At 39.3% G+C, this 16,177-nt stretch overlaps 2 protein-coding genes across 2 annotated transcripts; both read right to left on the bottom strand.

The window, feature by feature from the left end:
- Positions 1-7,432: 7,432 nt before the first annotated feature.
- LOC124261672 (galactoside alpha-(1,2)-fucosyltransferase 1-like) lies at positions 7,433-8,607 on the bottom strand. The gene is given in 2 exon segments (XM_046696021.1): positions 7,433-7,846; positions 7,849-8,607. Coding segments are annotated over 2 exon segments (783 nt in total). The 5' UTR covers positions 8,218-8,607.
- A 5,260-nt stretch (positions 8,608-13,867) lies between these two features.
- On the bottom strand, positions 13,868-14,926 carry LOC124261669 (fibronectin type 3 and ankyrin repeat domains 1 protein-like). The gene has a single exon (XM_046696016.1). The coding sequence runs from the start codon at positions 14,924-14,926 to the stop codon at positions 13,868-13,870; it is 1,059 nt and encodes a 352-aa protein (XP_046551972.1).
- Positions 14,927-16,177: the final 1,251 nt, after the last annotated feature.

Genomic DNA, 16,177 nt, shown 5'->3' with positions numbered 1-16,177 from the left:
TGATGATGATGATGATATCATTCCGGTTTTAAATGTAAATGTGAGATGATTGATGATGATGATGATGATGATGATATCATTCCGGTTTTAAATGTAAATGTTAGATGATTGATGATGATGATGATGATGATGATGATATCATTCCGGTTTTAAATGTAAATGTGAGATGATTGATGATGATGATAATGATCATGAAATCATTCCGGTTTTAAATGTAAATATGAGATGATTGATGATGATGATGATGATGATGATGATATCATTCCGGTTTTAAATGTAAATGTGAGATGATTGATGATGATGATGATGATGATGATGATGATATCATTCCGGTTTTAAATGTAAATATGAGATGATTGATGATGATGATGATGATCATGAAATCATTCCGGTTTTAAATGTAAATATGAGATGATTGATGATGATGATGATGATGATGATGATATCATTCCGGTTTTAAATGTAAATGTGAGATGATTGATGATGATGATGATGATGATGATGATGATATCATTCCGGTTTTAAATGTAAATATGAGATGATTGATGATGATGATGATATCATTCCGGTTTTAAATGTAAATGTGAGATGATTGATGATGATAATGATGATGATGATATCATTCCGGTTTTAAATGTAAACATGAGATGATGATGATATCATTTCAGTTTTAAATGTAAATGTGAGATGAGTGATGATGATGATGATATCATTCCGGTTGTAAATGTAAATATGAGATGAAGATGATATCATTCCGGTTTTAAATGTAAATGTGAGATGATTGATGATGATAATGATGGTGATGATGATATCATTCCGGTTTTAAATGTAAATATGAGATCATGATGATATCATTTCGGTTTTAAATGTAAATATGAGATGATGATGATATCATTTCAGTTTTAAATGTAAATGTGAGATGAGTGATGATGATGATATCATTCCGGTTGTAAATGTAAATATGAGATGATGATGATATCATTCCGGTTTTAAATGTAAATGTGAGATGATTGATAATGATGATGATGATAACATTCCGGTTTTAAATGTAAATGTGAGATGATTGATGATGATGATGTCATTCCGGTTTTAAAAGTAAATGTGAGATGATTGATGATGATGATGATATCATTCCGGTTTTAAATGTAAATATGAGATGATGATGATGATATTATTCCAGTTTTAAATGTAAATGTGTGATGATGATGATATCATTTTGGTTTTAAATATAAATGAGCGATGATTGATAATGATGATGATGATGATATCATTCCGGTTTTAAATGTAAATATGCGATGATGATGATATTCCAGTTTTAAATGTAAATGTAAGATGATTGATGATTTATTTATTGTATTATTTACCGAGTTTTCAATGAATAACGATATGAGATGATTGAAGATTGACGATGGTGATGATATCATTCTGGTTTGAATAAATGTAAATGTGACGATGATTGATGATGATTGATTTACGATGATGACGATGATCATCCGGTTTTAAACGCAAATATGAGATGATGATGACGATATCCCGATTTTAATGATGTAAATGATGTGATGATGATGATGATGATGATGATGATGATGATGATGATATCATTCCGGTTTAAATGTAAATATGAGATCATGATGATTATCATTCGGTTTTAAATGTAAATGTGAAATGAGTGATGAAGATGATGATGATGATCATCCGAAGTTTAAATGATAAATGTGAGATGATGATGATGATCATTCCAGTCTTCAAATGCAACGTGTGACGATAGTGACGATGATGATATTATCCGGTTTTAAATGTAACGACTGACGACGATTTGATGATGACGATGATGATGATGATGATGATGATGATGATGATGATGATATCATTCCGGTTTTAAATGTAAATATGAGATGATGATGATATCATTCCGGTTTTCAATGTAAATGTGAGATGATTGATGATGATGATGATGATGATGATGATGATGATGATATCATGCCGGTTTTAAATGTAAATATGAGATCATGATGATATCTTTTCGGTTTTAAATGTAAATGTGAAATGAGTGATGAAGATGATGATGATATCATTCCGGTTTTAAATGTAAATGTGAGATGATGATGATATCATTCCAGATTTCTTAAACGTAAATGAGATGATATGAGTGATGATGATGAAGATTGATTATTCCGGTTGTAAATAGACATGACATGATATTGATATCATTTCGGTTTTATGTAAATGTGATGATGAGTGATGATGATGATGATATTATTCCGGTTTTAAATGTAAATGTGAGATGATTGATGATGATGATGATGATATCATTCCGGTTTTTAAATGTAAATATGAGATGATGATGATATCATTCCGGTTTTAAATGTAAATGTGAGATGAGTGATGATGATGATGATATCATTCCGGTTTTAAATGTAAATGTGAGATGATTGATGATGATGATGATGAGATCATTCCGGTTTTAAATGTAAATATGGGATGGTGATGATATCATTCCGGTTTTAAATGTAAATGTGAGATGAGTGATGATGATGATGATGATATCATTCCGGTTTTAAATGTAAATATGAGATGATGATGATATCATTCCGGTTTTAAATGTAAATGTGAGATGATTGATGATGATGATATCATTCCGGTTTTAAATGTAAATGTGAGATGATTGAGGATGATGATGATATCATTCCGGTTTTAAATGTAAATGTGAAATGATTGATGATGATGATGATGGTGATATAATTCCGGTTTTAAATATAAATGTGAGATGATTGATGATGATGATGATGATGATATAATTCCGGTTTTAAATGTAAATGTGAGATGATTGATGATGATGATGATGATGATGATGATGATGATGATGATGATGATGATGATGATGATGATGATGATGATGATTGATGATGATGATGATATCATTCCGGTTTTAAATGTAAATGTGAGATGATTGATGATGATGATGATGATGATATAATTCCGGTTTTAAATGTAAATGTGAGATGATTGATGATGATGATGATGATGATATAATTCCGGTTTTAAATGTAAATGTGAGATGATTGATGATGATGATGATGATGATGATGATTGATGATGATGATGATGATGATGATATAATTCCGGTTTTAAATGTAAATGTGAGATGAGTGATGATGATGATGATATCATTCCGGTTTTAAATGTAAATGTTAGATGATTGATGATGATGATGATGATGATGATGATATCATTCCGGTTTTAAATGTAAATATGAGATGATGATGAAGATATCATTTCAGTTTTAAATGTAAATGTGAGATGAGTGATGATGATGATGATATCATTCCGGTTTTAAATGTAAATATGAGATGATGATGATATCATTCCGGTTTTAAATGTAAATGTGTGATGATGATGATATCATTTCGGTTTTAAATGTAAATGTGCGATGATTGATAATGATGATGATGATGATATCATGCCGGTTTTAAATGTAAATATGCGATGATGATGATATTCCAGTTTTAAATGTAAATGTAAGATGATTGATGATGATGATGATGATATCATTCCGGTTTTAAATGTAAATATGAGATGATTGAAGATGATGATGGTGATGATATCATTCTGGTTGTAAATGTAAATGTGAGATGATTGATGATGATGAGGATGATCATGATGATATCATTCCGGTTTTAAATGTAAATATGAGATGATGATGATGATATTCCGGTTTTAAATGTAAATATGAGATGATGATGATGATGATGATATCATTCCGGTTTTAAATGTAAATGTGAGATGATTGATGATGATGATATCATTCCGGTTTTAAATGTAAATGTGAGATGATTGGGGTGTTGAATATAATAGGATTGTGTTCGTGTCCAGTGGACTCTGTAGTGTTTGTCTGTTTTGTTGGGTCTTTTTGTTTCTTTGTGATAAAGGTGATACTTTAATGTTCTATAACTTGTTTGTAGTTCCGTTATCGCCCTGTCTATATTCTTTAAGATGTATGGTACGTTATTAGGTTTTGAGTGTTTATTACAGAAGACTTTTCAATGGTGAAATTGATTTTGTAGAGTTACTTTGCCACTTTGGGAGGTGTTTTCTTTTTTGAAATGCTTTTGATTTCAAGGTTTGAGATAATGGTATGTTTATGTTAACTTCTTGGAGTTTCTGCTTTTGGCGTGTTTAGGCGTGTTTACTTAATTAAACACCAATTGTGGTGGACCCTTAGTGCCCACTTTAATCCCAACTAACCAAGCCGAGGTAACCCCTTCCACAGAGCTAGTTGCTTCCAAAGCGATCGAGTGGCCACAACCGAAAGTAACTGTTTGCCCATGCATCTGGGTCCTGATTGATTTTTTTCGTAACATTACGACCTGTCGCCCAACTCTAAAGTTTATCATAGTCTTCCGAATGTCGTAATGCTACCAAGGTTTTGTGGATGGTGAACCTGATCTATTGTCTTGTCTTTAGTTACACTTAGCTGCTAATAATAAAAGGAAAAAGCATTGTTGTCTTGCATTATTTTTGTTCATATTTAATGATTCTCTGATCTCCAGGACCTGTGAAGGTACAGGTAAGAAATGATCTTCAGTAACCTATGCTTGTCGTAAGAGGCGACCAACGGGATCGGGTGGTCAGGCTCGCTGACTGGGTTGACTCTTATCATCGTATCCCAATTGCGTAGATCGATGTTCATGCTGTTGATCCCTGGATTGTCTGGCCAGACTCGATTATTTACAGACCGTTGCCATATAGCTGGAATATTGCTGAGTGCGGCGTAAAACTAAACTCACTCACTCAGATCTCCAGCGGGTGGTGGGCTAGTCCAGGGATTAAAGCGTTCGCCCGTCACGCTGAAGCCCCCTACATAGATATAGTGTGTGAATCCTATTTCTGGTTTCCCCCACTGTCAGATTGCTGGAATATTGCGAAAAGCGTCGTGAAACTAAACTCACCCACTCTAAAGACTTTTGTTCAGCTTGTTGACATCAGAGAGCGCGAAAATGACGGAGGAGGGACGCTTTGGACTATAGAGAACACTACATTGCTTTCAGAAAGTGTTGGACAAGGAGAAAAACGTCAGTAGCTCTAATAAGTACATATCCCTTTTGACCCGGGTTGGAATTGGTCTTCAGCCACCCATACTTGTCGTAAGAGGCGATTAGTTGTTGCGTTGTGTTTTATCTCCGAGCTGAGAAGTCGGTTAATATGCTGATCAGCTGCCGTGTTGAATATCATTGACAAAACGTATAGCGATACATACATGTGTACAATTGAATGAGTGAGTTAATATTTAACGTCACATCGGCAATATTGCAGCCATATCGTGACTAGAACATATTTGACATTGAAATGGAATATATGTAAATTATAAAAACCTGTCGACGAAGGACAGTAAAAGAACTAGAATATCACAATTAAAATTAAAACTAGCGTGAAAAGTTAAAATTAATACCACTATTTGGACAATACAATATAAAAACAGGCTATAGATCTGAAGGTAAATCACCATACCAGGGACCATGGGGACTTACAGTCCCTTTGCTACCTGCATGGATCCTAGTTGGATTTACACCATCCCTTCAGCTGCTGGCGATTGGCAGAAATGTTAGCCACAATTAAAATATGAATACTACGTTTAAAAATCCTGATAAGCTTAAAGTGACTTTGAAAATTTGGGGACTTACGTACCCTCTCAGGAGGACCATAATATTACAATACTTCAACCCCTCTTGAGGGTACAGCCACTAACAAGGGTTGCTATGGATTTCTTGCAACACCACAATGTTGACTTACTGCCTTGGCCTGCGAATTCACTGGATCTCTCCTCGATAGAGCATGTTTGGGACGAGATGGATCGATGTCTACGCCATCTTCCTCATCCGCCAGACAACGTCCTTGACCTTCAACAGAACTTGAGAGAATCTGGCGTGACATTCCGCAAGCCTTCCTTGTTTGATAGGCTCTCTGCGTCGTCGATGCACTGCTGTTCTCAATGCCGATGGTGGCCATACCCGTTATTGAGCTTGTGACATGGTCGTTTGACCCCCTGCCCCGCTTGTGGACTCGTGACGTCATTGTGATTGCCTTTTCAATTGAAATTCTCCCGACTTGTTATGGTCTCATGATCCTCCATTAAAGTTTATATGTACCTTTGACTTTGTTATCGTACTTATCAACTGGGATAATATTTTGACAATGCACAGTTTCTGTATGTGGCTAGTATAATGTCATATGGGGCTTTTGTCTGTGGGACTTCGGTCCTGTGGGGCTTTTGTCAGGCAATCTTTAAGCCAGATCGGTAAACTGCAGTGTATATACAGCAATTATGAAATGTATACCCCAACGTGCTTGGCGCTTTCTCACCATGTGAACATACGTCTCATAGCTTTTCAGAAATTGTGTGAAGCAGGTACTTTATATGCGTATTAAAGGATGCCAAGTATGATCGCCAGTTTGAACTAAACTTGACAAAGTTGAATTTGGATTCACGTTGGTGCTTAGATACTAATGCTCATGAGTATATAGTAAAGACATCCATCTATATATCTTAGACGGACTCCAGCTTCAAAATTACTCTCGTAGTTCACCCGTGACGATCCGGGTTAGAATTGGCCTTCTGTAAACGGTATTCGGAAAAAGAAAAGAAAAAAAGAAATGATTTTTGCTAGGAAAAAATGAAAAATGAAAAAAAGAAATACTTTTTCCATACTTTATTACGTGTGTATCTCATACTACATGATAATAAGCAAACTTTTAGTAACAGATGATGGTTTTAAATGTTAACTAATCCCTTGTTAGTGGTACCCACAATGAGAAGCCAATGAGAAGCCAGTGAGAAGCCTGTGAGAAGCCAATGAGAAGCCAAGGTAACTCATTAGCTATTCAGGTACTCACCAATTACTTAAAAGTCTTATAATGTCTTGATTAACTGGTACATGTTGATACAAGAAACAGGTTCCCTTGTACAATACCTAACATCAAAGACCCCAATCCAAGCTGGATACTCATGGTAATACCACTTCTTATACTCGTTAGACAAAATGTTGGTGAGTTTTTTTTGCCAATTATACTCACAACTTCATAAAAATATGTTACCTACACCAATTTCCCCCATTTTTTTTCTTTTTGTCCTTTTTCTTTTTTTCCCTTACTTTTTTCCGCTTTCTTTTTTCCTTTTCCTTTTTTTCCTACATCTGCAATCTATGCTTGTCGTTAGAGGCGACTAAAAGGATCGGGTGGTCAGGCTCGCTGACTTGGTTGACACATGTCATCGTATCCCAACTGCGTAAATCGATGCTTATGACGTTGATCACTAGATTGTCTGGTCATGACCTAGTTATTTACAGACGGCACCATATAGCTGGAGTATTGCTGAGAGCACCGTTAAACAACAAACAAAACAAACAACCCAGTTCAAGTTACCATTATTGTTTACTTATCCGCCCATAGGAATCCAATGCGGCATAAAATAGTCTTCTTTCACGAACTGACTTTCCAGCCTCCCTCCGGGTTTGGGATAATCTTTATAGTACACCGTGTGCCCATTGATCAGCCATGCCGCCCACCATCCAAACGTCCCAACCGTCATTATCATATGATCAGACAAAACCAGAGCCCCGAAGTCCACGAACGGGTTCGTGGTGGTCATCAAGATCATATCTTCAGAGTCCAGATTCCGCCGGCACCAGTCCTTATCATCCGTGGCTATCAAGAACACTGGATTACGAAACCTCTCCCTCATATGTTGAACAGCTTTGTATATGTACGAAACTGGGGCTTCGGTATAACCGTGTTCGTTTTGTACCGTCATATCAGTCCGACGTACATGCAGTCCTATCACTGTGCGATTTTGAACGGGGATGTGTAAAGATGAAATATCTTTCTGCGTAGCATTTCATATAGATCTGAAAAACGGAACTCTTTAATAATTTGTCCTCTAAACGGTTCAAAATACTTCCAGGATTGGAGAAAGTGCCCAATGACATAATTTCCAGCTGGCAGATTTTCGAATTCAGGCGAATAACCGGCATATTTTCTTTCAGAAATGTGAAGCCAATATTTCGTATCCCAATTTTCAACGAAAGAAAGATTGAACACTGTGTTTAAGGTATTATCCGGGTTGATAAACGGCCTCTTCCCGTTACGGAAAGCTATACCGAGCAGAGAAGCATACTCAAACATCAGATTACCCAAGCGCCCAAAGGATTCAACCGTCAGCATGTCGCCATTCGGATCTCTCGTCCGCCATCTTGAAAAAGTACTTTCCACAAAACTGTCATTTACAGATCTGTTGTTTTCTGGTACGTTAATCCCAGTCTCGGATGAAACCAACTTTGGAGGTATTACCAATTGTGTATTCATATTTGACCGAAAACCCATAGGTTGAACATTAGGCTCCTTCGAAATAGCATGGTATGCAAAGATTAAAAATATGGTAGTTAAGAGAAGAGTTGCTACAATTCGCATATAGTTCATAGCGTTGGATTTTATTGTTTCTATGTGTATTTTCATGAAGCTGTTTCATGTAACAATATACACATCTTCTGGCTTTACAATAAAGCGGTCAGTGCTGATGAATTTTCTTCAACGGAATTCCGCAGAAGAGCAGACTGAAACAGATAAAATAATCATTAAGTGTTGAGTGAGTTTAGCTTTGCGCCGCCTTTAGCAATATTCCAGTAATATCGTCGCGGGGGACATCAGAAATGGGCTTCACACATTGTACCATGTGGAGAATCGAACCCCGGGTCTTCTGGGCGAGTGAATGTATTAACCACTAGCGTACCCCACCGGCCCGAAATTAAAAATAAACACATTGGAAGTGATTCTGTGTCCTAAGAAGGATTTGTTTGCGTTCGTTTCAATTCTCCATCTAAAATAGACCACTTCCATTAGCTACGTCTTCCTCACTGGCTGGGGGGTGGGGGTGAGGGTGTTAGCCTAGTGGAAAGCCCGGGTTCGAATCCCCACATACAATGTGCGGCGTAAAACCATACTCACTTACTCACTCAAAACCCAATCACCCAACCCCCACCCCACCCCCACCCCTCACCACCCACTTTCGGTCTCTTGACTGAAGGCAATCCAGTTGCGTCTACGTGATCTCAGTCACTGGATTATGTGATCGACAATCGATTTTTTTACAGCCATAAGCTGTGTTCCAGGAAAAAAACTTTATCTCAAAGTCATGTTAATAATTTCCCCATAATTTCGACATAAACGCAGTTTTTCATGGCGATTTATTTTTCTGTTGTTACAATGACAAACGGAAATTTCGTTAAGTTTATGGTAACACATGTTATATTTGGGTTTGCATTTTCTCAATAAAGTACAGATTCTAGTATTTTTGTTGGGCATTGTTGTATGTAATGGTAATAGCCTCCGTGGTTCTGTGCACAGAGCTTAGGTCACAAATGACAAACGTCGAGCTCGGACAATCCTCGGATGGGTGACCGTGTTTGGCAGCCTGACTCCTGAGTGTTTCTAGGACTTTTACAGTCCTGCCCTACAACGAAGCACATGTGATGCATGTGGTCTCATCTTAGGCAAGTGAGTTTGTTCATATTGCCTCTGTTCATCCAGCAGAAAATGGGTACCCGGTGGGATAAAGTCATGTGACTATAACCTTCTAGCGCCTAACAGGCAGCTTTGGTTAGCCGGGGTAATAAGAATCAGATTCTGATTAAGCGCGTGAGCAATCACTTGGTGTTTGGAGACTGTGCGCTACAAAAGATGACTTATTATTATTATTATTATTAATATGGCGCTCATATCCAGGCACATTGTCTGCTCACGGCGCTACGTACATTACTATCCCCGGTCATAAGACACATATTTGGGTTGAATTTCATCTCGGATTCCAAATCACACCTTTAGATTCAGGCACATAATTGCCAGCATAAACGGAGCTTAGTAGTGCAGTGGTAAGGCGTCTGCCTATCACGCTGAAGGCCCGGGTTCGATCCCCGGTTGAGGCACCTATAGGTTCGGGTCCCGAGGTGGGCACATCTGCGAAGTATCCTTGGACAAGATACTTAGATCCACATTGTCTCAGTTCACCCAGCTGTAAAATGGGTACCCGTGAGGATGTGCTGGCAATGTGAGTGTTTAGTTCATTTTGCCTAACAGGCAGCATGACTGTATGATCCCCAGGGAGTTGAAAAAGTATCGGAAAGTACGATAGTGTCCTATAGTAGTGTACGTTGCGCCGTGAGCAGGCAATGTGCCTGAATATGAGCGTCATAAAAGCGGACTAATACTATAACATACAAAGTCAGCCGTCTAGCCCACTCAGCCAGCACGACTACTACAAAAAATGGAAGTCGGACAACTGGAAGTCTAGATCACAGATTTTGTGTACCCCTCTTACAAGAGGAAATTATGAATACATAATGCCAAACATAAGTACCAGAATCTGTACTTTATTGAGAAAGTGTAATCTCAAATATAACATGCGTTACATTTGACCAATTTCTAAATGACATTGTGTATTCGTGCTTAGGCTACATTAAAAAAGACGCATGTGAAAAATATAACGTCAATGCCAGACAATAACCAGTCTAGGTTATCATCCGATACACATCCAATAGGGCGCTCGGGTGTGCCTCTGCATGAAAGGATTGGTAATGACAGCGGGTGTCCACCAAAAAGGTGAGCATGTTCTGTTATATCGAAAACAATGACTGCCCACAAAATTTGCATCAAAAAGGTAAGTGTGTCAGTCTTTGTTATCATCATGATCCTTGAGATACACGTACAGCTTCGGAAACACGTGCACAATCATGCATGTAAGTCGCAAAAAATTACATAAGCCGTTTTGTATTTTTAAAATAATCCTCTAAATATCTACTATGTATTTTCTTTTGTAACTAAGATTTTTTGACTCACTAAAAACATTCTCTTCTGAATGTATAATAACTTTTGGATGCTTTTCGGCAGTTAATTCATACGTGTATTGTCAAAGTTACCCTTCCACTCACTCACTCTATCTATCTATCTTTCTGTCTATCTAAATATGGATAGATAAATCTACCTATATAACTCTCGCTCGCTCTCTCACTCTCACTAAAGTAACACAAACCCTCCCCTCCCTCTCTCGCTGTCTCTCTCTCTCTCACTCTTTGTCTCTCTCTCTCACTCACACACAAACTAAAAAACAAAATACAAGCACCCTCACCCCACCCCCTCAATAATAGCAAGTGGTTGGTCCTTAGCGACAGGATCGTGTATAATGATACTCACAGTATCTACAGTCCATTTCCATCCTTTGCCATGGTACAGTGACTCACTGAAACTTATGAGCCTGCTATGTACCCGTGCTCCGGCAAATGACAAAGACCCAGCTCTGACATACATGCAGCTGTCGATAATGCTGTCACGATGTTCACGCAGCTGTTGATGCTGTCATGGCAGAAGTGCCTTTAGTTTCGAGTTATGGATTTACAGTCTAGTAACGTGTATTAAGTTTAATCACCTGGATGTGCCCGTGCCAAATTACATAGTCTGTGAAGGCCTTGGACACTTGAATCCACATGCTGGTTCAAAGACTGATCTCTGAACATAGTTGGATATAAAAAAATAATTCCTTTTAAATTGAAAATGAGCCCCAGTGAAAAGAGGAATTCAGCCAAGTCTGAACCTGAGGAAAATCTAGACTCGATTCATTTAGGTGAGGTGAGGTGAAATTGGGTTTAACGTCGTGCTTGAGAATATTTCGCTCATATGACGACGTGCATGCGTGTGTATGTGTATGTGCGGCTGCTTGTACTAGCCCAGACTGAAGCTGGTCTTATAGTGCTAGCCCACTGATCAGATACCATGCCGCAGTGAAGCATGAATACCCCACTCACACACATTATACTGACTCTAAGCCGACCAGTCCTTGTTGTACCCATTAATGCCGAGCGCCAGGCAGGGACCAACAAGTACCATATTTTAACGTCTTTTGGTATGACGCGGTCGGGGATCGAACCCGCGACCTTCCGCTCTCCGGGCGGACGCTCTAACCACTACACCACGGAGGCGGTCGCTTCACTTAGGGCTTTAGCATGGCAGATAGGGCTATGAAAATAATGCGGTTCAGGAATGTACTGACTGGTTAACATTGTTTTATAATATGTACTTCCCATCAAAGGTTTAGACTCACTAGAGTAAATATAGCCACTTACCTCAGGCAGCTGTTCTAAACTATATGTTGCAAAATATCGCATACTGTTTAAAGGCACTGTTTACACTTGAACTGATGTATTGTAAAACAAATTCGTACAGTTCAAAAGATTAATGTCATGAGTTCAAGAAATGATAAAACTCGGTGAAAATTGGCGAATTCTTAACAAAACTTTACACTAAAAACGCAGCTGTTCACATACATGATATTTGCACATGCTTTCAGCAATTTGATGCATGATCCTCGTGCAATATATCTGCGTAAGGTTTGCAGTTGGTTCCTCCAAGTTAGTGGAGAAATTCATCTTCGATGTAAACATGCATTTATACATAACATATAGTGGGTGTTTTCAGTGAGTTCAAACCTCAAAGGGGGAGTACAGAACAAACTTTATGGATAACAACTTATTTTATTCGTGAGTGTGAGTGCCACGTTTCGATACAGATTCTTGTACCGTCGTCAAGCTGATTCTTGTACCGTTGTCAAGCAGGAATCTGTATCGAAACGTCGCACTCACGAATAAAAGAAGTTGTTATCCATAAAGTTTGTTCTATATTGTACTTCCAAACTTCTAAAATGATACTCAAAGAAATTGTTGTTTTTAAATATTTTTATTCGAATATATAAATATATTATTACAGAGAAGAGGCCCAGGCCAGGGTATCAGGGGTCTATGAAATAGTGAGTGAGTTTAGTTTTACGCCGCACTCAGCAATATTCCAGCTATATGGCGGCGATATATAATCGAGTCTGGACCAGACAATCTAGTGAGCAGCATGAGCATCGATCTACGCAATTAGGATACGATGACGTGTGTCAACCAAGTCAGCGAGCCCGACCACCGATCCCGCTAGTCGCCTCTTACGACAAGCATGGGTTACTGAAGACCAATTCTAACCTGGGTCTTCACAGGTACTCACACTAAGCACCACTACAGCTCACTGTTTGGATGTATGTTCGCAAATGTAAGAAGATTATGTTTCTAGAAATAAAAATATGATGAAACAGCTGAAAGGCGTAGTTTCTTTTGTCCCTCAGTTTTGTTTAGCGGTAGTTGGGGTGAGGCTGCTTGCCGTGGCCGATATCCGCCTTTGAACTGTCTAACCCAGTCTTGATTATGAGTGAGTGAGTTTCGTTTTACGCCACACTCAGCAATATTTCAGCTATATGGCGGCGGTCTGTAAATAATCGACTCTGGACCAGACAATCCAGTGATCAACAGCATGAGCATCAATCTGCACAATTGGGAACCGATGACATGTGTCAACCAAGTCAGCAAGCCTGACCACCCGATCTCGTTAGTCGCCTCTTACGACAAGCATGGGTTACTGAAGGTTCATTCTAACCCGGACTTTCACGGGTCCTGGATTATGAACAACAGATGATACATCGCTGCGAGCTGGTTTTAACAACAATGAAACAAACAACATGACCTGGAATTTGTAAACACCAATGTGAGTGAGTGAGTATGGTTTTACACCGCTTTTAGCAATATTCCAGCAATAGCACTCCGGGGAACACCAGAAATGTGTTTCACACTTTGTACCCATTTGGGGAATCGAACCAAGGTCTTCGTCGAGACGAGCGTTAACCACTAGGCCACCCCACCGCATTGTAAATAAATCCTTCATTCATTTGTGTGCCTCTTCGCCATCACGGTCGTCATTGTCAACGTCAAGACTGAAGTTCTGAACATGACTCAGCTTAATCAAATCCTTCAGTGTAACATCCACGGGTCTCTATCACAAAAGGCAATCTTGGTCCAAGTAAAGTTCTGATCTTGAAACAGCAAAGCTCCAACAAAGACCTTGGTTCCGAAAATCTCTCCCTAATTAATCCCACCATCTCTTCCAGGTCTTCATCTAACCAAAACAGATCCCTCTCAACAAACGAGTCTTTTGCTATGACGTCATATCCGGCTTCTAGGAGGGTTTGAAGAGCAAGAAACTGTCCGCGAGAAATCAAATTATCAACAAAAGGTTTCTCCATATGATTTGTGTACAGCAAATCCAAAGAGGCATTTCTCTCAATCGCCAGATAATACACGATATCAACTTTACCATATAAGGATGCAGTGAAAAGAGAGGTTGCACCAGACTTATTGCGCATGTTCAGATCAGCACCACGTGAGCAGACGAGACGAATGAGAATGAGGAAATCTTCGGGATGTCTATAATCGGGATAGCGTATGTCCTCTTCAGAAGAAAAAGCATCACGCCCAGGGGAATCAAGGACGAGGAGAAAAACTGGGCTTCTTCCATATTTGTCACGTGCATTGACGTCAGCACCACGTGACAGAAGAACGTCACACATGTCCATTTGACGAGGTCCTGGCGTCTTGACCGCAACATGGAGAAGTGAAAAATAGTCCAGCGACGAATGAGGCTTGTTCACGGACGCTCCCGCCTTGACAAGATAGTCCACGACGTCAACACGACCTCCGCGCACTGCAGCGTACAGTATAGTCTCGTTGTTGTTGTCACGTGATCCTACATCGATGTGATGGACTTCGACCAGCGTTCTGACCACGTCCAGATGTCCTCTGGCGCAGACTTCACGTATAGGCCATGGGCTGGAAGTGCCCAAGTTCAGGTCAAAGGCCTGGTGTCCCATGTCAAGGAGGGCGGTCATGATCTGGACATGGCCCGACTTGGCTGCCATACAAACTGGTGACGTCAGAGACCCGATATGCGATCGCTGAGCGTCTGTCAGTTTACCTTGTTCCAGCTGAACCTTTTCAAACAGCTGAGGTGTGATTTTCATTTTTATTAGAGAACCTTTTCAACATCGCCCTTCTGAATCAGCTCGTTGAGTCTTTTCCAGTTGTTGAGGTATGATGAGCTGATTGGTGATCCGAAAAAGGATAGGAAGGTAGCCATCTTGTATCGGTAACGGGAGGTGTGTCCAGCTGGTGCCTCGGTAAGGCGATAGCATTATCTCATATTATCTGTTTGCGTATCACCTGATGTCACCTGAGCTAAAGTAGGTAGTGTTTGGCCTTGACAGTCTGGGTTGATGGTAGTGGGAGTAGTGAACTTTGTGTGCGTATGTGTGTGTGTATGTTTTATATCATTATTATATTTTTCAGTACCGAAATATGTCTTATCTGTGTTTTGAACAAAGAAGTGTACAAAATGTGAAAATATCACTTTGTCGGAAGTACGTCATGGATTCAGTTTTTTTTGTCCATCTTGTTACGCAACACAATAAAGGCAATGCAACCATATGCATTTCACGAAATGCCCTTGGTCATCGGATGACCATCCAGCGAAAAAGGGACGTTGGGGTAGCCTAGTGGTTAAAACGTTCACTTGTCACGCCGAAGACCCGGGTTCAACCCGGGTTCATTTCTCCACTTGGGTACAATGTTTGAAGCCCATTCCTGATGTCCCCCACCGTGATATTGCTGGAATATTGCTAAAACCTGCGTAAAACTAAAACTCACTCACTCACTCCAGCGAAGAAAACTTGCACCGATCAGCTAATCGCCGGGGCATTCAGTACACCGAGTTGGCATTTTATGTGCAAGTGACTTTATTTCGCTCGATTAGCAACGGTCATTACCTGTATGTGTGTGTTCATTGACACTATAAACAGTTTTCACAAATGTTCAATCGTTCTCTTCTCTTTCTCTCGGCGCGCCATGTTTGTTTGTGGTTGCAGGGTATTGGGGTTGGAGTTTTGCCAAAAGTATGGATTAATATTTTTATAATGATGGATATTCGTAGAATGACAATACAAAAATAGATAGCAACTGATACAGGTGCGTGGTCTCGGTTTTGTATCATATTTTCCAGTATCGAAATACGCCTTGTCTGTGTCTTTAGTTTACAGTTGGGAGAAATTTGATTTCGTTAATGGAAGTTTCTTGCATGAGTATTGCGAGGTGAGGTGAAATGGGGTTTAACGTCGTACTTAAGAATATTTCGCTCAAATGACGACGTGCATGCGTGTGTATGTGTGGCTGCTTGTACTAGCGCAGACTTAAGTGCTAGCTCACTGAGATACCATGCC

This window comes from Haliotis rubra, unplaced genomic scaffold (assembly GCF_003918875.1).
Source record: "Haliotis rubra isolate DU_JTF1 unplaced genomic scaffold, ASM391887v1 Scf803, whole genome shotgun sequence".
Taxonomy (NCBI): Eukaryota; Metazoa; Mollusca; class Gastropoda; order Lepetellida; family Haliotidae; genus Haliotis; species Haliotis rubra.
This window is presented reverse-complemented; position numbering and strand designations above follow the sequence as displayed.